The following is a 23410-nucleotide window of genomic DNA, read 5'->3' on the forward strand; positions in this document are numbered from 1 at the left end:
AAAATGCTCAAAATTAAGGTGGTTAGTTATTTATTTTGTTTCTTAGGGAGGTAACAAGAAAAATAATAATTGTTTGCATGAGCAAGAGATGTCATTAGTGAGCACTCTGAAAAATGTCTGCACTTTTTGCACCCAGTGTCAGGTATATTACAGGTTAGTCATAGTCTATCTTAACTTTACTCTGTATCATGGAGTTAGGATTAATATCTGTGAGCAATAATGGGTAGAATCATCCTTGCCACAACAGCACTACTATTTCTGGGGTTAGAATCCAATTCTCTGCACGGTGCAGCTGATAGTTATTCTTTAGCAAACATTATTGGGAGGGTGGGGGTGGGAGGAGGAGGAGGAGGCCGGATGGCACATTTGTTCTGTAAAAGGAAGGACTTCTAATTAAAGGGATCATTGCATGTATTGGAGATGCTCACCAGCACTTGAACCTTTCAGGCTGTTGAAACCACAGGAATGGAAAGGTTACCTGGGATGGTCGTCTCGAGTGGGGACTGACTTTTATTCCCCTATGCTTTGCACATTTCAGAGTGTCTAGTAACAACACACACTCAACAAAATAATCTTAACATAGGTTTAATGGAAAAATAAACTGGAGCTCTGTTGCAGGACAAATGAAAACATACTTTTCAATTATTTTACTTGTCTCTCCAATTCAACTTGTTACAGAGCTGCTCTCAGGACAATGTGTTGTCACCTAAGCAGCATTTAGTTTAAAAAAAAAATTACACTTTACCGGCTTCTGGTTCCAGGAACAAAAACAGCACCCGAATCTTCATTCCTCCTTTGCAACAGGGTAGCAAACCGATTCCGGACTTTGGAGTGAGGCCTTGAACTTTCATTGCTGACTGTGTGGTCTGCCAATGAGGATTCCTCCTCTTCTAGATGAGATTGTGGAGATTGGCACTTTTCAGCAGCTTCTTTATGTTTTTTACTATTTGGAAACGAGTACTGACTTAACAAGTCTCCATCAGAAAGGCCTTCATCTGATGAATAGAAATAAAACCACTTTACACTCGTATTAATTTATATATTTTGCATTAGAGCTACCGAGATTTTATATTTAAATTAAATAATTAGTACCTGGCAAGAAATTATAGAATGATATAGTCTGTGAGGGTTATTCATAACAAAAGTAATGTTATGTTTCAGTTTACAGGGCATTTGTGAGATCACATCTGGATTACTGTGTACAGTACTGGTCTCCTTATCAAAGATGCAAATGTGTTAAAAACAGTTCAGAGGAGGTTTACTAGTTTAATACCAGGAATGACCACATTGTCATATGAGGAAAGGTTGGAGAAGTTAGGTTTGTATTCACTAGAATTGAAAAGAGTAAAAGGTGACTTGATCAAAACCTTCAAGATCCGGATGGGCATTGACACGGTGGATGTGGAGAGGATGCTTCCTTCTGTTGGAGAATCTAAAACTAAATAAGAGCTTGCTCATTTAAGACAGATCTAACCCACTGTGGTGAAAAAGCGGGTAGAATTAGGGACCTTGTGGTGAAGGATCCTCTTGGGGAGAGTGATCATTGTATGGTGGAGTTTCTGGTGCAGATGGAGGAGGAGAAAGTGGGTTCCCGGACACGCGTCCTTTGTTTGAATAGAGGGGAATACGGTAGGATGAGAGAAGAATTGGCGAATGTGGACTGGGAGAGCGCGTTGGAGGGAGGGTCTGTTGAGGAGCAGTGGAGGATCTTTAAGGAGATCTTTCTTGGTGCTCAACAGAAATTTATTCCGATGGTCAAAAAGGATAGTGGGAGGAGAGGTAATAAGCCGTGGATAACGAAGGAGGTGAAGGAAAGTGTTAAACTAAAAGCGGAGGAATTTAGAGTAGCTAAGAGTAGTGGGCGAGAAGAGGATTGGGAGGGGTTTAAATGTCAACAAAGATTGACAAAGAAGTTGATAAGGAAGGGTAGGAGAAACTATGAAGCTGGGCTAGCGCTTAATATAAAAAAGGATAGCAAGAGTTTTTATAAATATATAAAAAGGAAGAGGCTGGCTAGGGTGAATGTTGGTCCTTTAGAGGATGAGAAAGGGGACCTAGTGGTAGGGGATGGGGATATGGCTAAGATATTGAATAACTTTTTTGTTTCTGTCTTCACGGAGGAGGACGTGAATAATTTGCCGGGTGTTAGCGATGGAAAGGTGGTAGGACTGGAGGGTCTTAATGACATTACTGTTACTAGAAAGGCGGTGCTCGACAGACTGGAGGGGCTGATTGTGGACAAGTCCCCAGGACCGGATGGAATGCATCCGAGGGTTCTGAAAGAAATGGCGGAGGTGATAGTGGATGCCTTGGTGGTTATTTTCCAAACGTCGCTGGATTCCGGGGAAGTGCCAAATGATTGGAAAACGGCTAATGTTACGCCGTTGTTTAAGAAGGGTGGCAGGCAAAAGGCGGGGAATTATAGGCCGGTTAGTTTAACGTCTGTGGTAGGTAAAATGTTAGAATCTGTCATTAAGGAGGAAATTGCGAGGCATCTTGAAGGGAATTGCTTGATAGAGCAGACGCAACACGGTTTCATTAAAAGAGAAGTCGTGTCTGACAAATTTACTGGAGTTCTATGAGGATGTGTCTAGGGCGGTGGATAGAGGAGAGCCGGTGGATGTGGTCTTTCTAGATTTTCAGAAGGCGTTTGACAAAGTGCCTCACAAGAGGTTATTGCAGAAGGTCGAGGGACATGGAGTTGGGGGTAGGGTGTTAGCGTGGATAGAGGATTGGTTGTCAAATAGGAGGCAGAGAGTGGGGGTCAACGGGTGCTATTCGGATTGGCGGATGGTGACTAGTGGAGTGCCCCAGGGGTCGGTGCTGGGGCCTCAGCTTTTTACCATTTATATAGATGATCTGGAGGAGGGAACCGAGTGTAGAGTGTCGAAATTTGCTGATGACACCAAGATTGGGGGAACGGCAAATTGTGTGGAGGGTGTGGAGAGTCTGCAGAAGGATCTAGATAGGCTGGGCGAATGGGCCAGGAAATGGCAAATGGAATTTAATGTTGGCAAGTGTGAGGTGGTCCACTTTGGTAGGAAGAATGGTAGGAAGGACTATTACTTACGGGGCGAAAAACTGCAGCAGGCGACGGTGCAGAGGGACCTCGGGGTCCTTGTGCATGAGTCGCAAAAACCCAGCTTGCAGGTGCAGCAGGTGGTCAGGAAGGCGAATGGGATGCTGGCCTTCATAGCGAAGGGGATTGAATATAAAAGTAGGGAGGTCTTGCTGCAGCTGTATAGGGCATTGGTGAGGCCGCAACTGGAGTACTGTGTGCATTTTTGGGCGCCACACCTGCGCAAAGATATTTTGGCCTTGGAGGGAGTGCAGAGGAGGTTTACTAGGCTGATACCGGAGTTGAGGGGGTTGAGCTATGAGGAGAGGCTGAATAAACTGGGCTTGTACTCGTTAGAGTTTAGAAGAATGAGAGGAGATCTCATTGAGACGTATAAGATGATGAATGGGATGGATAGGATAGAGGTGGAGAGACTCTTCCCGCTCAAAAAAGACAACAGGACTAGGGGGCACAGCCTCAAGATAAAAGGGGGGGGCGGTTTAGAACGGAGTTGAGGAGGAACTTCTTCACTCAAAGGGTGGTGAATCTCTGGAATTCTCTGCCCGTTGAAGTGGTGGAGGCTGCCTCGCTAAATATTTTTAAGACGCGGGTTGATGGGTTTTTGATAGGAGAGGGGATTAAGGGTTATGGGGAGAGGGCGGGAAAGTGGAACTGAGCAGCGACAGATCAGCCATGATCTTATTGAATGGCGGGGCAGGCTCGAAGGGCTGGATGGCCTACTCCTGCTCCTATTTCTTATGTTCTTATGTGATGTCATCAGCAAACTTGAAAATAGAGTTGGAGGGGAAGTTGGCCATACGGTCAAAGGTGTATAAGGAGTATAGAAGAGGCTGAGGACACAGCCTTGTGGGTCACCAGTGTTGAGGATGATCGTGCAGGTGGTGTTGTTACTTATTCTTACTGATCGCAGTCTGTGGGTTAGGGAGTCTAGGATCCAGTCGCAGAGGGAGGAGCAGAGTCCCTCTTTGGAGGAGGGATCTTAAGCAAAATAAAATTTCTAATTAACTAAGTTCAATAAAGTTATACAGATAGTATAGCAAGAAGCTTGTTTTTAAAGAGACATGTAATTTACTTAACTTAGTTTACTCTGCTACATTTAGTTTACTGGCTGAAGTATAATTTTTTTTATATTAGTGATATATTAAAATACTCTAAATGTAATGGTTAGTTATTCCTTTTGTTTCTTAGGAAGATAATAGGATAAAGAACAACTATTCAGATCAGCAATAGACTTGTCAATGAGAGCCCTGGAAACAAGTTTGAACTTTTTACATCCCAACTGGGTATATTGCTGGTTATTCACAGTTCACCATAACTTTATTCTGCATCATTGGGCTAGGGTTAATGGTTAATACAATAATACAAGAAACTAAGTACTCATATTGGAAACTTCAATTTCAAAGGAAAACAATGAATCCTTTTAACATTGAATGATATATAATGTATAAATATATAAATAATATAACGTATATAATTTAAAAGTAAAAACAGTAAATGAAATCCTCAAGCAAAAAACTAATCAAATGTTACTGTATTAAAAATTGAGAATCTTGGATCTTCACCGTGCAAGTATGAGATTGTAGTATCCATTTTACAATTTAATAAAGGCTGGGTTTGGAGTTTTTTTTTTAATGATCTGAATGAACAGCACACACCAGAAGAGGTAATACCATAAAACCAACATCCTATCACCCAACACAGCTGAACATGGAGGTTCACTTGGAGGAGGAGATTCGGATAGAGGTGGAAATGCAGAAGTGGCAACTGAATGAATGGTCTCAAAAGTAGTGACAAAAAAGTCAATGGGATCCTCACATTGTTGATGAGGGTAGAGCTGGGAGTTGGGTTTAAAGGAGATAGCTGATCGTACAGAAAATAAGCCAGGAGTTAACTTTGGATTCCAGGAGCGATCCTGAAGTAGTAAGTGTCTTTGGTAGAAAGAGGTGGACAAGGTTCAATGGTGGTGGATGTGATCTGCTCGATTCAATGAAGAATGATTAAATCAGATATGTTCAAGTCCCTGCCCCTTCAGAATGCAAAACCAATGGAACATTTTCTTGGAACAAGCACTGTGTTTTGCTGGAGGCAATAGTGTCAAAGGGCGATGTGGAAGTTAAGATCAACAGTTGCATAAATATCATTGGCAAGTGAAGTTCACACAATTAAGCTATTGAGTAGTTGAAACTTTACTCCAAGAGCAAACACGAAAAAAGAGTGGAGATGGAAGGTTAAGGGGGAAGTGGGTGCTGAGGGATACAGAGAAACGTTCCAAGATAGCCTTTACTGTGATCCAGGCAAAAGAATTAGAGAAGCCAGTGGAATGGCAAGGTGAGTCAAGATGAAAACTGAAATGAACAAGGCTGGGGTAAGATTCGTGCAGATGCTAAAGAAAGATAGGAGGGAATATATCTCAGTGAAGAGCTTGGGCAGGGGGGTGTAGTTAAGAACAAAGTCTTTGAAGGATGGAAGAAAGGTGGAATTACTTGAGGTGCTCAAAAGTCAAAGGCTAGAGGAGCAGCAGGAGACATCCAGATAGTTTCAGTAAAGGGCAACATAGCACCCACTGTGAATCAAGTGTTCAAAGCGACGGTGTCAATGAAATCATTTAGAATAAGCACATGGGCCTTGGTCATGAGAAACAGATATTTTAGAGGGAGATGTACAGCTAGGCAGTTATTCTTGATCCAGTCACAGCAATGAGTGGGTAATTGGGACGGGAAGAAGGTTGCTAAGATTTGTTCCCAGCTATCAAATGCATTAGGTGCCATGCGTAAGAATGCATACAAAGGATCAGTGATGTTGCAGTTATCTCAATTAGTACTTATTCCAGGATATTTAACTCACTTTGCTTGAAGAGCTAATTTTCAAAATAGAGTAGTGTTGTAAGAAACTAGTCAGATCTATGTTACCTTCTCTTGGCCTTTTAGCTGTCATAGCCCTATTGGGAAGTTTTAATCTTTTGATGTTGATCACTTTCTCGATACCTCTAGTGCAGGGTTTTTCTGGTGTTATTTGTGCCTTTGGGACTAATAGCTGATTTCCACATGGTTTATATTCTTTGCTCCATATACTGAGCATATGCGATTCTTTTTGCTTATTGTTTTCTGTGCCATTCCACCCATGAGACCTTCTTGCTGGAAGCTGGTAAAAAAAAATGTAAAGCAAATATTATACACCTGAATTTTTTGAAAGAAGAAGAAAAAAATACATTTACATAGTGCATTATACGACTTCAAGACATTTAAGGTATTTCATCGCCAATGTAATACTGCTGTAATATAGGGAAACACTATGGCCAATTTGTGAGCAAGATCCCAAAAACAGCAATGACAAGACAATCTGGTTTGTAAAGTTGGTTGAGGGAGAAGTATTGGCTAGAGGAAACAGATGGATGAATGTATGCTTTTTTCTAATTCAGGTTAAAACATCAGAAACAAACATTTTTATAGCTTAAATTAAAATGGCTTTAACCCATTAACTTGGCCGGTGGGCAATGCAAATGGCCATCGACTTCAATGGGACTGGAAGATCTCGCTGGTGCTCAGCGGCGCATCACTTCCGCTGCCCCACCATGAGGGGTCAGAAAATCCTGGCCTTGAATTCTAATTTGTAAGGTTATATACAGATTATAAGATTATATACAGAGCTGCTTCAGAATAGGAGTAAAAACGCGTACTTGGGAGGTGTTCAAAATGTGGGTATGCCGGCGTTGGACTGGCGTAAACACAGTAAAAAGTCTGACAACACCAGGTTTTAGTCCAACCTATTTATTTGATAATATACTCACAAGCTTTCGGGGTTAGTCCCTTCGTCAGGTGAATGGAGAGTTCTGGCCTCAGACAGAGCATATAAAGCACAGACAGTTTAGAGATTACTGATTAGAATGCGAATCCTTACACCTAACCTGCTGTTCAAGACCTGAAGTGGCTGATAATGTGAGTGGAAGGAGCACTGATCACAGTTTAAAGAGATGTGTATTGTCTCCAGACAGTACAGTAAGTGAGGTTTTGCAAACCCAGGCAAGTCACGGGGGTTACAGATAGTGCGACATGAACCCAAGATCCCTGTTGAGACCGTCCTCATGTGTGCGGAACTTGGCTATCAGTCTCTGTTCAGCGACTCTGCGCTGTCGTGTGTCGTGAAGGCCGCCTTGGAGAATGCTTACCCGAAGGTCAGAGGCTGAATGCCCGTGACCACTGAAGTGTTCGCCAACAGGAAGGGAACAGTCTTGCCTGGTGACTGTCGAGCGATGTTCATTCATCCGTTGTCGTAGCGTCTGCATGGTCTCCCCAATGTACCATGCTTCGGGACATCCTTTCTTGCAACGTATCAGGTAGACAATGTTGGCCGAGTTGCAAGAGTATTTACCATGTACCTGGTGGACGGTATTCTCACGTGTGATGATGGTATCCATGTCGATGATCCGGCATGTCTTGCAGAGGTTGCTGTGGCAGGGTTGTGTGGTATTGTGGTCACTGTTCTCCTGAAGGCTGGGTAGTTTGCTGCGAACAATGATCTGTTTGAGGTTGTGTGGTTGTCTGAAAGCAAGAAGTGGGGGTGTGGGGATAGCCCTGGCGAGATGTTCGTCTTCATCAATGATATGTTGAAGACTCCGGAGAAGATGTCGTAGCTTCTCCGCTCCGGGGAAGTACTGGACGACGAAGGGTACTCTGTCCACTGTGTCCTGTGTTTGCCTTCTGAGGAGATCGGTGCGGTTTTTCGCTGTGGCGCATCGGAACTGCCGATCTATGAGTCGAGCACCATATCCTGTTCTTATGAGGGCATCTTTCAGGGTCTGGAGGTGTCTGTCACGATCCTCCTCATCTGAGCAAATCCTGTGTATACGGAGGGCTTGTCCATAGGGAATGGCTTCTTTAACATGTTTAGGGTGGAAACTGGAGAAGTGGAGCATTGTGAGATTGTCTGTGGGCTTGCGGTACAGTGAGGTGTTCCTCAACACCTCACTGTACCGCAAGCCCACAGACAATCTCACAATGCTCCACTTCTCCAGTTTCCACCCTAAACATGTTAAAGAAGCCATTCCCTATGGACAAGCCCTCCGTATACACAGGATTTGCTCAGATGAGGAGGATCGTGACAGACACCTCCAGACCCTGAAAGATGCCCTCATAAGAACAGGATATGGTGCTCGACTCATAGATCGGCAGTTCCGATGCGCCACAGCGAAAAACCGCACCGATCTCCTCAGAAGGCAAACACAGGACACAGTGGACAGAGTACCCTTCGTCGTCCAGTACTTCCCCGGAGCAGAGAAGCTACGACATCTTCTCCGGAGTCTTCAACATATCATTGATGAAGACGAACATCTCGCCAGGGCTATCCCCACACCCCCACTTCTTGCTTTCAGACAACCACACAACCTCAAACAGACCATTGTTCGCAGCAAACTACCCAGCCTTCAGGAGAACAGTGACCACAATACCACACAACCCTGCCACAGCAACCTCTGCAAGACATGCCGGATCATCGACATGGATACCATCATCACACGTGAGAATACCATCCACCAGGTACATGGTAAATACTCTTGCAACTCGGCCAACATTGTCTACCTGATACGTTGCAAGAAAGGATGTCCCGAAGCATGGTACATTGGGGAGACCATGCAGACGCTACGACAACGGATGAATGAACATCGCTCGACAGTCACCAGGCAAGACTGTTCCCTTCCTGTTGGCGAACACTTCAGTGGTCACGGGCATTCAGCCTCTGACCTTCGGGTAAGCATTCTCCAAGGCGGCCTTCACGACACACGACAGCGCAGAGTCGCTGAACAGAGACTAATAGCCAAGTTCCACACACATGAGGACGGTCTCAACAGGGATCTTGGGTTCATGTCGCACTATCTGTAACCCCCGTGACTTGCCTGGGTTTGCAAAACCTCACTTACTGTACTGTCTGGAGACAATACACATCTCTTTAAACTGTGATCAGTGCTCCTTCCACTCACATTATCAGCCACTTCAGGTCTTGAACAGCAGGTTAGGTGTAAGGATTCGCATTCTAATCAGTAATCTCTAAACTGTCTGTGCTTTATATGCTCTGTCTGAGGCCAGAACTCTCCATTCACCTGACGAAGGGACTAACCCCGAAAGCTTGTGAGTATATTATCAAATAAATAGGTTGGACTAAAACCTGGTGTTGTCAGACTTTTTACGGTGTTCAAAATAGCAGGGGCAAAAGTGATAAAAGCTGATTAAGTTGGGCATTTTGAACAAGTAACTTTACTTACTCTCTTACTCATCAGATATGAATTATAAAATATACTTTATCATGTTGCATTATAAACTTCAAACAGGATTTTAGTTGACTTAGGGTAAATACTGTTAAAATGGGCACATGGCTATTCAAATTCATGGGTAATTTGAACATTACCTGGCAAGTATGTGGGCTGTAATCATCTAAGATTTCCAAAGTTTTGACATCTATATTTCCAAGAGCAATATGAAGAGCTTTCTCATCACCAAAGTGACTAAAAATAGCCAAGTTAAGGCACAAAGTACAGCTGACAAACATAAATGGAAAAAAAACCAGAACTAAAGTGTAACATTGCTTATCCACAAGGCCCAATGAGTAAATGTACTTGAGCCAGAATTTTACCGCCCTGCCCTTCAAGGGAATCGGAGCAGTCGAAGGCAGAGAATGGAAAGGTCCATTGGGTGGGATTTTATGGTTTCAGGACAAGCAAGGCCATAGAATCCCACCTTTGAGCTCCCAAATAAAAGGATGATATATAAAGTGCTGCAAGAATGTGCCAAAAAAGTTTTTTATAAACTCAACAGGGTAATATAGTATTTTAAAATATGCATTAATAGTCTATTTCATGCTAAAATGACAGGGTGCATATGTGTAGACTGATGTTTTAGTGAATAATTGACTAGAGTGGAAATTAATTCTCCTCCCCACTGATTGGAGAACTAGTCAGAGCCCCTCATAACCGCTGTACAGGATGCCCGGCATAATCCAAGTGAGCTCAGGCAACTTAACTGGACAGTGTTTGGCCTCCCACACGATCAAGGCCCACAAATAACAGAATACCGTCCCCAGTCATAAGCCAGCAGCTCTCTATTGCTGGCAGCACCACTGGAAGCAGTGGCCCACCAAGAGGATCGAGACTGGGTTCCTGGTGACAGGCAAGTGGGGCAGGTTCATCCATTGAGAAATGGCCTTCACTTTCACTGCAAACCTGGTATCAAAAGTAGTTAAATTTGCTGAATTTGACAAGCAAATGGCTGTGTAGGTTAATTAAACCCCGTTGATTTTTTTCCTACACCATTAGTGATTTTTGTGCAAAAGAATTAATTCCTGATTTTAATTGGAGAAGCTGGGTGACATCACAATGTTGGTTAATACGCCCACAAGCAGGTGCAGCATACTGCAAATGGCACTTGTCAAACAAACTACTTCAGAACTAGTGAAGTCAACAGCGGCAGTAACAAATTAGGCTGCACGTAAACATTTTGCAAATAAATTTCCCAACTATGTCAGTTTTAAATTCAGACTTCTGTTTCTTTTAATTTGATTACTTGATAATGCAAGAACGTTTTGCAAACCAACCACACAAACCAATTGTGCAAATGTTTCTGATTATACTATGCAAATCACCCACATTGCCAACTTCTGTTGAGGCTGTGAGCAGCTTCTGCTCTCTTGTTACTTCCATACCTCTTCTTTCTGTGTTCTTACAAAAATCATACAATGGATACCCATATTTTTCTGCATCAGGAAAAGATTTAACAAAAACACTGGTTAAGTTCATTGCTGCTGGTTAATGAACAAATACGGAAATATGTGAAGGATACTGCCCAGCATAGTCAAGTGTTCCTGGATCAACTCCATCAGAATAAGCATTTAAAGGAACAAGTTTCCTTTTCAGCGGATCAAACACCAATTGATACAGAAATGTGTTATTTGCCCGAATGAATCCATCTATGTATTCTTCTGTTACGGTCACATTTGTCTTCAAGTACTGTCCCATTTTCTTGATCACCTATAAGTGATAAAAAGAATGCATGGGAGAAACAGAAGTTAGCTTTGGATACCAAATTTGTTCAAAATATTTTATACACCTTCAAGAAGAATTTGAGTCTTAAATAAAGTTGTAGCTCAATTACGCAACGGAATTGAAGGGTTTTTTTTCTGTTACTTGATGGAAAGCTGTCACTTATGCAGCCTGCAGTGCAATCAGGATTCTAGTGCTGTTATTTCTATGTATACACACTTTTAATTTTAGCATTGAATTATAAGAGCAGCAGAGAAAAAAGATACAATAACATTTTAACAGAAAGATTTTAAATTGGTTATGCAATTGAGCAGCCAAATGAAATCCAGTGGCACAAAATAAATTTCTTCATGTTAGATTGATTACAAATAGATGATAAATTAAATTGAATTGAATGAGCACAAGGAAACATGATGAAAAAGGGCCAGGAGTAATAGCAAACTTGTCGCTGTCCAGATGACAAAACAATGCAGGAAAGGCAAGTACAATATTGGGATATCAAGCCAGATCAGTGCTGGTAAAAATGAGATTGGAAATTTGTGTGACAGACCAACTCACCAAACCTGCATCAGGTTACTGAGAGGCAGTCAGATGAAGTTCCAACATTGCTGAAAACTCCCTTGAGAAAATCCTTTTATAAAATGGCTTTGGAATACAATGTCAATTCTAGATTTTATTATGCAGTGAAAAAGATGAGAAGAAATGGTGACACTTGAGATTTTATTAAAAACAGTATAACATAAGAATAGAAAAATAATTATAAGTCAAGGGTACACCATTAAAAAGTGCAAACTGTCTAAGAGGAAGGATGGGGAAAAATTCTGCAAGGGTTCCCAACCTCTTGCTGTAACTTTAGCGAAAGCCCTGTGAATCAATATGAAGTGCTGTTTGATTTTATTTAAACCAATCTTCTTCCAAAGTTACAATAATCTCCAAGGATATTACTGGGAGATAATTTTTGTTTTCTTCTTTTATACGCTGCAGGTATTCCTAACAAATATTAAGTCCTAATTCAATTAAACTTCCTAAAGACTTCAGCATTATTAGATTATTTTTTATAAGTATTTGAAAACATGCATTCTCATGTGGATTATTTTTGTTACCCATCTATATAATAAGCACAAGCTTAACAACCCACCGTAATGATATCTGGATTGTTGGCAATCCTAAGCAGCTTGCATGCTTTAGCCAAACCAATTCCATGTATAGATGCCAAATAATCACATCCAGATAAAATACACATATATCTGAACTTCTCTTCAGTGAAAACATCACCCAGCTGTTTGCATTTGCCAAACCGAGCCTGGTCAATTTCTATGCCATTCCCACTCTTGTCCACTTTCAGTACAACCTAAAAGTGCAGTGAAAAATATCGAAAAAAATTATTTTATTTTTTATTTCAACCCCAGTATCCAAATCATGTCTGTCCTGATTTGAAGGAAGTCCTCTTCCTCTGATATGGTAATAGACCATTGCAAATGAATTCAGGCATTCATAAATTAGGCCATAATAGGTAAAATCCCACATTAAAATACAAGGAATTTGGCAATCTCAGTCAGACAACAAGATAAGATAAAATGATATACGAGATGGAGGCCTAAGCATACAGACCAGGCAGATGCCAGGTTTGATCTAATATCAGTGTTAAAATAGCCAATCTCAGTTGGGATGGAGAAAAATAGTCTGCATATAAATTAGAATGTGATACATTCTAAAAAGAGAAATGATGTGGGTGGAAGGGCAGGATTTTAAAAAGCCTGAATAACTTTCCTCATTAAATACAAATCTAAGATTTTCCTTCCCCTTAAAAATAATGAGTTTACTCCCCAACACAGTGGGACAAACTACTCAAACCTATAGTACAACAGAGTGTGTTGACAAAAAAAAGTCCCTTTAAAGAGAACAAAAATTGCTTACAGCACTTTCCATTTACCTTCTTACATCCAAATGCCAACAGGTCTGAATCTTCTGTAATTACTGCTTGAGCTATACCAATCTTGTTTAAGTAAGCCAACTGAGCATCTGCCTCATAAGGTGCTACAATACAATCCATTCCCTTTGCTCTTGCTGCCTGTATTGATACAAAAATGTTTTCTTTTAATTGTCATGCTTAACTCTCCCCTTTAAAGCAATTTGCCTTTGTTATTCCTCTTTGCCAATCATTTGGATAACAGATAGTGCAATCACCAATGTCATTTTGAAACTTGAGCAATAGGCAATGCCTGAAAGGAGACCAAGGAGGATTTCCTCCCTGTTCCTGTGCAGAAGCTTCTAAATCCGATATGGCGGCACAGTTAAATTAATCACACCTTAATAAATATATAAAACCTGTTGTGCCAGAATAGCAGCACGCGTTTATTCACGCATCACAACTTTGTGAAATTAGGCTGCCAAAGGCCAGCAATTTTCCAAGAGAAGAATAAAGTGAAAGCATCATGCCAAGTTCCTCATGCCAACTTTACAATCAAATTTTAAAAATGGTTAAAAGAAATTCATCAAATTGCATGCCTTTTCATGAGGGTTTATTAAAAATGTTGTTTGTGTAACTTGCATATCAGCATCTGTATTTAAGTTGTCCCTCAAACCATGCTTTGCCCTCCATGCAACTGATTCTTTTCGAAGTGTGTTACTTTTCCCTCTTCACAAATTCACTTCTTCCAATCCCTTTTACTTATTTATGAATTCCAAATCCTGCTCACGGCTCTCCAAAATTCTTAACCCAGTAATGGCAGGCAGGAAGAGCAAGAGATAATTTTTCTCAATTCACACCAATAAAAATACATCAATAGAAAATGGCAAGCACAACTCTGGTCTCTGTTATTATATAAAAAAAGGGTATAAAGTCACTGGAGAAGGAGCAAAAATGATGATAACAAAACTGAGGGGTTTTCACCAGCAAGAAGGACTCAATAGACTGGGATTCTTTTCTCTAGATGAGGTCTTAAATTATCCACGGGTTTGATGACAGAAGGCCATAAAGTCAGTCACTAATCCTCAATTACCTTACTGAATAGATCAAAGGGCTGAATGGATTACTCTTTCAAAAAAAAAGTTCTTATGCTCTAATAAGTAACAAAGAAATCAAGAGAAACTTCTTTATCCAAAGAGTGGCTAGAATGTGGAACATGGAGTAAATTGTGGAAAATAGTATTGATGCTTTAAGAAGCTAGGTAAGTCCATGAGGGGAAAAGGGATACAAGGGTGTTCTGATGGTATTAGGTAAAGTAGTGGGAGGAGGGGCTGGTGTGAATCCTATACACTGGCATGAGCCAGCTGTGGGTGAATGATCCATTCCTGTGATGTACATTTTGTGAAACTGCTAAAACTGGTATGCGCACAGTATTTTTGATAAACCACCGGAGCAGAAAGAAATGCAGAATCTACAAATATAGAGCACTATGCACAAGTTAAGAGAAGTGGAAAGTAAACCTGAAATCACTTGCTTTTATGACTTCATGGGCCATGGCAGGTGTTATGTTGACACAGCGAGTAAAACATTCTCTGGCTTCTGCCGACTTCCCTTCACGAAGGAGTTGCTTTCCTTTCTGCAAGTTTGCTTGCCTACGTCTGTAAGACAGAAAACCACCCAAGCATAATGTTTCTAAACCACATGCATCAACAGCTGTGCAGATAAGTGACACAAATTAGGACATCAGTACATAATCTCAGATGACTGCTAACAAAAAATAGAAAAGTAAGATATCATGTTGCATGGCTATCACTAAAAGTTTAATTAGATTTAATGCTTAATAATCCAGTCCTCAGGAACATTAAAAGCAATTTGTATACAAATAAATTTGACTGAAATATTAATATTTCAAGAAAAATATAATTTGTAATAACTGAAAAAGCATTAGCCAGTTTTGTTTCTCGTCTTGTTAAGTACAAAGTGAAACATCCAGCTTTCCCCAAATTATCATGACTGAAACACAAAAGAAAATCTAAGAAATCACATGAGCCTTAAAATTTGCACTAAATATTAGTAAATTTATTACTTACAATCTTCGCGCTTTTTCAACCTCTTTTTTAGAAGGCAAAGTGCAACCATCAAAAACCAAGACTGGCTTGATTCCAAATGAGACCAACATTTCAACAAATTTTATACAATAACTGACATATCTGAAACAAAACACATACGTGGACAGTATTAGGATGATTCACAAATATAAAACAACATAGCAGTGGAAATAAAATACAATCTGATAAAGTCTTATATTGCAATCAGCATAAACTATACCATTTGATGAAAGGTCATTAACTTGAAACATCAACTCTTGTTTTCTCTACATGGATGCTGCCTGATCTGATTAATAAAAGCAGAAATTGCCAGAAGTAAAGCATCCCATGGCATAGAAGAATTCCCAATACTCAAATTAACTATTGCTATTGCTTCAGTGGATGATATTGCCAATTTTAATGTGCCAGTACGGTCTGTTTTATGCTGTGGACTCACTAGGAACTGAACTCAGGAGTCTCACAACTTGCAACCAAAGTTTAAAGTTTTTAAAGTTTATTCAGCAGTATCACAAGTAGGCTTACATTAGCACTGCAATGAAGTTACTGTAAAAATCCCCGAGTCACCACACTCCGGCACCTGTTCAGGTTCAGGGAGGGAGAATTTAGCATGGCCAATTAACCTAACCAGCATGTCTTTCCAATCGTGGGAGGAAATCCCACGCAGATATGGGGAGAATGTGTAGACTCCTCACAGACAGTGACTTAAGCTGGAAATCAAACGCAGGTCCTTGGCACTGTGAGGCAACAGTGCTAACCACTATGCCACCGTGTCACATTTATTATAAAAATGAAGTGCTTTGCTTAATTGACTGTTTACAGATTCCATATCTCCCCTTCCCTTTAATCCTGAAATTACGGTGCAGGGTTCTTGTATCTGAGTGGTCAGCATTTCAAGGTTTCTCCAGTTAAAATCATGTAGACTAAATCTTCTGACAAAGAGTCATCCTGACTTGAAACGATGGCTCTATTCTCTCTCCACTGATGCTGTCAGACTTGCTGAGTTCCTCCAGCGTTTTCTATTTTTGTTTTAGATTCCATCATCCACAGTACTTTGCCGTTATCTACCATAGTCTAGTTATTTTTCACCATACAGCTATGGACGCTATTATTTAACCGATAAGAATTATTGTGCAAATTATAAAAACCCTCTTAGCACATGCAAATTTAGATTTGTTCTTAGCATTTCAAGGTACAGTAAACACTAAGTTTAAAGACAGCAAAAAGGACTTACTGATCAGTTGGTTCTCCTTTTGCTAATTTATCAGCACATGCAAAAGCTCCTTTATGAAGCCAGCAGTACATATCTAAAGCTACAGTCTGTCCTCTGTACTTCTTGATATGGATTGGTTCTGAAGCTTCCTTAACGAACTGTAGCAATCCTTGAATCCCCATGGTCAACTTTTACTCCTGTTGAAGAATTAAAGCTTTCATAAGTACTTTCAGGCTAAAATGGATGGGTTGCAATTTGAATAGCATTAAAAGTTAAATTGACCATGACCAATTCAAAACTAAAGTCCTGATAAATATTTCAAAATTTAATACTGTCAAATGAAGTTACTGAGTATTTTATACAAGAATTGAAGATGGATACAACTTTGACAGCTGCCTCTAACAGTAAAGCACCAATATGCCAAAACATAGCTGCGCAATAAAGCCTGTCGCAATTAACAATCAAATAAATTCCCTCCCATTACTACTTGCCAGTTTCCAAATCTGCTTTGAGAATTAAAACAAAGGGGACTTGGCTCAGCTGGTAGAACTGTTGGTTTGGATTCAGAAGGTTACAGGTTCAAGCCCCACTGTGGGCTTCACACATACTCCAATGATATTTCAATCAGTGCCAGAGGAACATTTTCGATCAAAATCAAAATAACATTGTTCAATGCGCATTCAATAGGCATCCTTTCTTCCAATTTTACTCAAATCCTCAGCGTGATTCCTTTTTCCATTACACTGATGTCTGTGGGGGTGTCACTTCCTGTTTATACTTATAATCATGGATTACGATATCTAGAATTACATTACTTAAGGGATATTGAACCATTGGAGAACTTGCAGAAGATAATTACAAGGATGCAATCATTACTAAGCAGATGTAACTATCACAAAAAGTTGAATAGCTTGAGCATCTTTCCCTGAGGTCGTGAAAATCAGAAAGGATTTCAAAAAGATGGATGTGAAGAAATTGTTCCACTTGAACAAGGGGGGCATAAATTTAAGAAAACCATTAACAAACCAAATAGAAGATTTAGAGAGAGTCAATTATACAGAAAATGGCAACAATATGAAACGTTCATGGTTACATAAAACAATTGAAGTACCTAATATTGACACATTTAAGGCACGTCTTGATGCACAAATGAAGGAGAAGGGAATAGAGAATTATGGAGGCAGGATGAAATGAGGCAACTGAAGTGAGAGTGGGCTCCTGTGGAGTATAAACACTGGCACACGTGATTCTGATATTCTTAACTCAAAACCTCAAATAATTTCCGCTATCACCATTCATTGGCAGTCTTGCAATGAATGACTTGCAAAGTCTGATGCAATGAACATAACTTTTATTTGACTTTTTTTTTTAAGTACCCCTAGACTTTAGAAGGGTAACCCATCTGAAAAGTTAACTCTGTTTCTCTGCACTAATGCTGCCTGGCCTGCTTAATATTTCCAGCATCCTCTGGTTTTCTTTACAATTTTTGTTCCATAAGTACTTGTTATCTGATTTGATTTGTTTTCACATGCACTCAGATACAGTGAAAAGCATTATTTCTAGCACTAAATGGGCAAAGCATACTTTTAATGAAGTCCATAGAGGAAAAGGATACAGTGCAGAGTACAGGTAGGGTGAAGTGAAAAACCAATTTAATATATGGTAGGACCATTCAAAAGTCTGATGACAACAGGGAAGAAACTGTTATTGAGTCTGTTGGTACATGTTTCCAGACTTTTGTATCTTTTTCCCAACGAAAGATGAAAGAGAGAATGTTTGGGATGCGTGGGGTTCTTGATTATGCAGGCTGCTTTTCTGGGGCAGCAGGAAGTGTAAACAGAGTCAATGAATGGGAGGCTTGTTTGCATGATGGACTGGGCTATGTTCACAACCCTTTGTGGTTTCTTTTAAGTTTATTTATTAGTCACAAGTAAGGCTTACATTAACACTGCAATGACGTTACTGTGAAATTCCCCTGGTTGCCACACTTCGGCATCTGTTCGGGTCAATGCACCTAACCAGCACATCTTTCAGTCTGTGAGAGGAAACTGGAGCACCCAGAGGAATCCCACACAGACACAGGGAGAACGTGCAAACTCCACACAGACAATGACGCAAGCGGGGAATCGAACCCGGGTCCCACTGCGCCTGTGGTATGGCAGGAGCCATACTAAACTGTGGTACGACTGGATAGAATGTTTTCCATAGTGTATCTGTAAAGACTGGTGAGAATTGTGGTAGACATAACGAGTTTCCTTAGCCTTCTGAGAAAGTAGAAGCGTTGGTGAGCTTTCTAAACTGTAGCATTGGTGTGGAGAGTCAAGGACAGATTGTTGGTGGTCTCAACACCTAGAAACTTGAAGCTCCACTTCAGCACCATTGATGTAGACAGGGGCATGTCCTCCACTATGTTTTCTGAAGTCACTGACTAGTTCATTTGTTTTACTGATACCGAGGGAGAGATTATTGTCATTGCAACATTTCACCAAATTTTCTAGCTCTTTGCTGTAGTCTGTTCATCATTGTTTGAGATCCAACCTTTTATAGTGGCGTCATTAGCAAATTTGAAGATGGAGCTGCAGTGGAATTTGGCCCCACAGTCAAAGGAATACAGATTATAGTAAAGGGCTGAGAACACAGTCTTACAGGCTACCAGTATGGTGGAAAATTGTGCAGAAGGTATTGTTACCTCTCCTTCCTGATTGCGGTCTATGGGTTAGGAAGTCGAGGAGCCAATCAGAGAGGGACGAATAGAGCTCTAGGCCAGAGTTTGGAGTGAGCTGTATAAATAGGAATCTGTCCTTGTCCTTGTTACTAAGGTGTATCTGATTTGATTTATTGTCACATATATTGGGATAAAGTGAAAATTTTTGTTTCTTGTGCTATACAGAGAAAACATACAGTTCAAAGGGGAAAAGGAAAGAAGAAGGTGAAGAAAATAGTGTTATAGTCATAGCTAGAGTGCAGAGAAAGATCAGCTAAATAGGTCCATTCAAAAGTCTGATGACAGCAGGGAAGAAGCTTTCCTGAGTCAGTTGGTACGTGACCTCAGACTTTCGTATCTTTTTCCCGACGGAAGAAAGCAGAAGAGAAAATGCCTGGGCGCATGGGGTCCTAATTATGCTGGCTGCTTTCCTGAGGCAGCGGGAAGCGTAGACGGAGTCAGTGGGTGGGAGGCTGGTTTGCGTGATGGACTGGGCTTCATTCACAACCTTTTGCAGTTTCTTGCGGTCTTGATCAAAGCGGGAGCCACACCAAGCTGTAATACATCCTGGAAGGATGCTTTCTATGGTGGATCTGTAAAAATTGGCAAGATTCAAGCAGACATGCTGAACTTCCTTAGCTCCTGAGAAAATAGAGTCGTTGGTGTTCCTGGGTTGAATGTGGTGCCAGGGAGACGGCATCCTCTGTGGACCTGCTGCGGCAACAGGCGAACTCTAGTGCATGCAGGCAATCTGGAAGACTGGAGTTGATGTATAACATAACTAATCTTTCAAAACACTTCATAATGATGGATGTCAGAGCCACCAGGCAGTAGTCATTATTGCACGCCGGCTGGCTTTTCTTTGGTACAGGGTCAATGGTCATCTTTTTGAATAGACAGGAACTTCAGATCGGAGTAAAGGGCAGTTAAAGATGTCTGTGAATACTCATGCCAGCTGGTTCATGCAAGATCTAAGTGTTTGGCTGGGAAGCCCATCCAGGCCAGTCGATTTCTGTGGGTTCATAAAAATCCTACAATGCAGAAGGAGGCCATTTGGCCCATCGAATCTGCACCGACCACAATCCCACCCAGTCCCTATCCCCATAACCACATGTATTTACCCCTAGCTAGTTCCCCGACACTAAGGGTCAATTTAATACAGCCAATCAATCTAACCCGCACATCTTCAGATTGCGAGGGGAAAATTAGAGCAGCTGCAAGAAACCCACACAGACACGGGGAGAATGTGCAAACTACACACAGATAGTAACCCAAGCCGGGAATCGAACCTGGGTCCCCAGTGCTGTGACGCAGCACTGCTAACCACTGTGTCACCGTACCGCCCCTTTCATGAAAGCTGATTTGACATCTGTGATGGTGACCTCGGACCAGCTTGACCGAGACTGTCGGTGTGGATGATGACCCCTCGCTGATCCCCTGCTTAAAATGAACACAGAATGTATTGAGCTCATTGCGGAATGATGCATTGTTGCCAGCATTTCTGCACATCTTCATCTTGTAGCCTATTATGTTTTGTAGACTTTGCCACAATTGATGGCTGTTCACCAATACTTGGTCCGGTATTGTCTCTTGGTATCTTTGATAGTTCTCTGAAGATCATATCTGGATTTCTTGTATAGGTAAGATCACCCAACTTGAACACATCAGACGTAAGCTTCATTAGGCAGAGGATGCCCCTGTTCATTCTTGGTTTGTAGTTGGAAACGCTCGGAATTGCTTCTTTGGTACAGTGTTCTACACACTAATGAAGTTAGTCTGTTACTGAAGTGGCGTACTCTGATCTGGAGGAGGGAACCGAGTGTATGGTGTCGAAATTTGCTGATGACACCAAGACTGGTGGAACGGCAAATTGTGCGGAGGGTGTGGAGAGTCTACAGAAGGATCTAGATAGGCTGGGCGAATGGGCCAGGAACTGGCAAATGGAATTTAATGTTGGCAAGTGTGAGGTGGTCCACTTTGGTAGGAATAATGGTAGGAAGAATTATTACTTACGTGGCGAAAAACTGCAGCAGGCGACGGTGCAGAGGGACCTCGGGGTCCTTGTGCATGAGTTGCAAAAACCCAGCTTGCAGGTGCAGCAGGTGGTCAGGAAGGCAAATGGGATGCTGGCCTTCATAGCGAGGGGGATTGAATATAAAAGTAGGGAGGTCTTGCTGCGGCTGTATAGGGCATTGGTGAGGCCGCAGCTGGAGTACTGTGTGCAGTTTTGGGTGCCGTACTTACGCAAGGATATTTTGGCCTTGGAGGGAGTGCAGAGGAGGTTTACTAGGCTGATTCCGGAGTTGAGGGGGTTGAGCTATGAGGAGAGGCTGAATAAACTAGGCTTGTACTCGTTAGAGTTTAGAAGAATGAGGGGAGATCTCATTGAGACGTATAAGATGATGAATGTGATGGATAGGATAGAGGTGGAGAGACTCTTCCCACTCAGAAAGGACAGTAGGACTAGGGGGCACAGCCTCAAGATAAAGGGGGGGCGGTTTAGAACGGAGTTGAGGAAGAACTTCTTCACTCAAAGGGTGGTGAATCTCTGGAATTCTCTGCCCGTTGAAGTGGTGGAGGCTACCTCGCTAAATATTTTTAAGACGTGGGTTGATGGGTTTTTGATAAGAGAGGGGATTAAGGGTTATGGGGAGAGGGCGGGAATGTGGAACTGAGCCACGACAGATCAGCCATGATCTTATTGAATGGCGGGGCAGGCTCGAAGGCCTACTCCTGCTCCTATTTCTTATGTTCTTATGTACTCATTTAGGTTGGTCACTGTGATCTTCAATATTGACCAGTCCTCCATTCAAAGCAGTCCCAATAGGAAATCTCCCATTGGCTCAGACATTGCACAACTTTCTTTATTGGATTCTCACACTTGTAAGCCAGGAGTAGTAGTACAGCCTTGCTGTCAGATTTGTCAAAGTGCAAACGGCGGATAGGGCAGTAGGCATGTTTGATGTTAGTGTAGCAGTGGTCAAGGATGTTTGGGCCTGTGGTGGGACAGGAGACATGTTAATGCTTTCTTGGTAAGACACTCTTGAGGTTGACCCGGTTGAATATCACCAGCCACGATGGAAAGACCGCGAGATGTTTTGTCAATTACACTTGTAGTTGTATGTATTTCATCAAGTGCAGTCTTCACATCCGCATGGGGCAGGATATAAACTGCTTTAGGATACCCAAATAAGTTTGACATACTTCTCAACAGAAATTTCGCACTAAAATTTACATTATCCCCCTGTCTTTATTGACTGCCTTCAGTAAACATAACCATCTTATTTTAAAATACTTCCGTTATTTAAGCCAATGGTTAACACGTTATTTTTACATCCAATTGGTACATATAAACAATCTGCATTTGTCCTACTTACAATTCTTGTATTAATTATTTTGTTATTACTTTGCATATACTGGCACCCATTTTAAGTAATACACAATAAAAGTGGGCATGCAAAGAGATAATGAGGAAAAAATAAACCACAAAAGGTACAAGGCCAGTTCTGGCCACATACAAGTCAAGCCAAAGTGAGAACTATCTGCACTCAACTAATTCTGGCCACTTGAGCATTCCAGATTTTAATCGCTCCACCATTGGTGCCTGTACGTTGAGATGCCTGGGCCCTAACCTCTAGAATTTCTTTTAATTTTTTTTAAGACATTCCTAGCTAGACTTTGGGCCACCTACCCTCACTTCTTCTCCTATGGTTCTGGTTAACACAAAGCGCTCCCCTGAAGTGTCCGGAGTTGGGGAGGGTTATGGTTTTCAAGCCGATACTTCAGTGCAAGTTGCTATCGGAAATGGTGGGAACAGCAGCCAACGAGTCAGAGGCTGAACCCACCGGCTCCTCTTGGGCTGATTCAGACCCATGTTCCAGGGTGGGAGGCCGGATCGAACTCAACCCGAGGAGATGTATTATTGTGCACTGACAGTAAGAACACAACCGCATATGCTACTCATCACAGCCCTCCCCTCCTCCAGCCACCGTGACCCCGGCCGGCGCCGACTCAGGAGGCGACGGCCCCCGAGCGGGGATATTTAAACCGATGTTATTGTCAACCGTTTCATTCCATCGGCCTTTTTTTTGCGATACCCACTTTCAAAAAGCATATAGAGCCACCTATCACTCCTCATACTATTTATTATTTTAAACTGGGGGCAACTAATATCAGAACTCACCTCAGGGCCACAAACGAAAACATTTAATTGCGCTTTGGTATTTACCCGCCAAAAGTTTAGGCAAGCAAGGTGAATTTCAGTTGGCCGTTCGCGAGGTCCAATGAGAGAGCGCTGTGTTGGGAGGTGGGCCCGGACGGGGGCGGGGCCTGGGCGGGGAGAGTAACCGGCATCGGCCACGCCTCCTGCGCAGCTAC

At 41.7% G+C, this 23410-nt stretch overlaps 2 protein-coding genes across 2 annotated transcripts in view; both read right to left on the reverse strand.

Moving 5' to 3' along the window:
* Positions 1 to 7255, reverse strand: part of LOC145351095 (protein CEBPZOS-like) — a 652257-nt gene extending 645002 nt beyond the window's left edge. The window contains exon 1 of the mRNA XM_080200709.1: positions 7245 to 7255. The gene's annotated coding sequence lies outside the window, so the exon portion shown is untranslated. The remainder of the gene's footprint in view (positions 1 to 7244) is intronic.
* exo1 (exonuclease 1) overlaps positions 1 to 23297 on the reverse strand; it is a 29564-nt gene extending 6267 nt beyond the window's left edge. The window contains exons 1-10 of the mRNA XM_080200706.1: positions 23217 to 23297; positions 16351 to 16526; positions 15102 to 15221; positions 14542 to 14669; positions 13036 to 13169; positions 12241 to 12453; positions 10903 to 11090; positions 9476 to 9572; positions 5989 to 6220; positions 746 to 995 (exon numbers count right to left, since the gene is read on the reverse strand). Coding sequence (XP_080056832.1) covers positions 746 to 995; positions 5989 to 6220; positions 9476 to 9572; positions 10903 to 11090; positions 12241 to 12453; positions 13036 to 13169; positions 14542 to 14669; positions 15102 to 15221; positions 16351 to 16511 — 1523 coding nt within the window. The 5' untranslated portion in view covers positions 16512 to 16526; positions 23217 to 23297. The remainder of the gene's footprint in view (positions 1 to 745; positions 996 to 5988; positions 6221 to 9475; positions 9573 to 10902; positions 11091 to 12240; positions 12454 to 13035; positions 13170 to 14541; positions 14670 to 15101; positions 15222 to 16350; positions 16527 to 23216) is intronic.
* Positions 23298 to 23410: the final 113 nt, after the last annotated feature.

Source organism: Carcharhinus amblyrhynchos, chromosome 12, assembly GCF_965287045.1.
Source record: "Carcharhinus amblyrhynchos chromosome 12, sCarAmb.v2.hapA, whole genome shotgun sequence".
Classification (NCBI taxonomy): domain Eukaryota; kingdom Metazoa; phylum Chordata; class Chondrichthyes; order Carcharhiniformes; family Carcharhinidae; genus Carcharhinus; species Carcharhinus amblyrhynchos.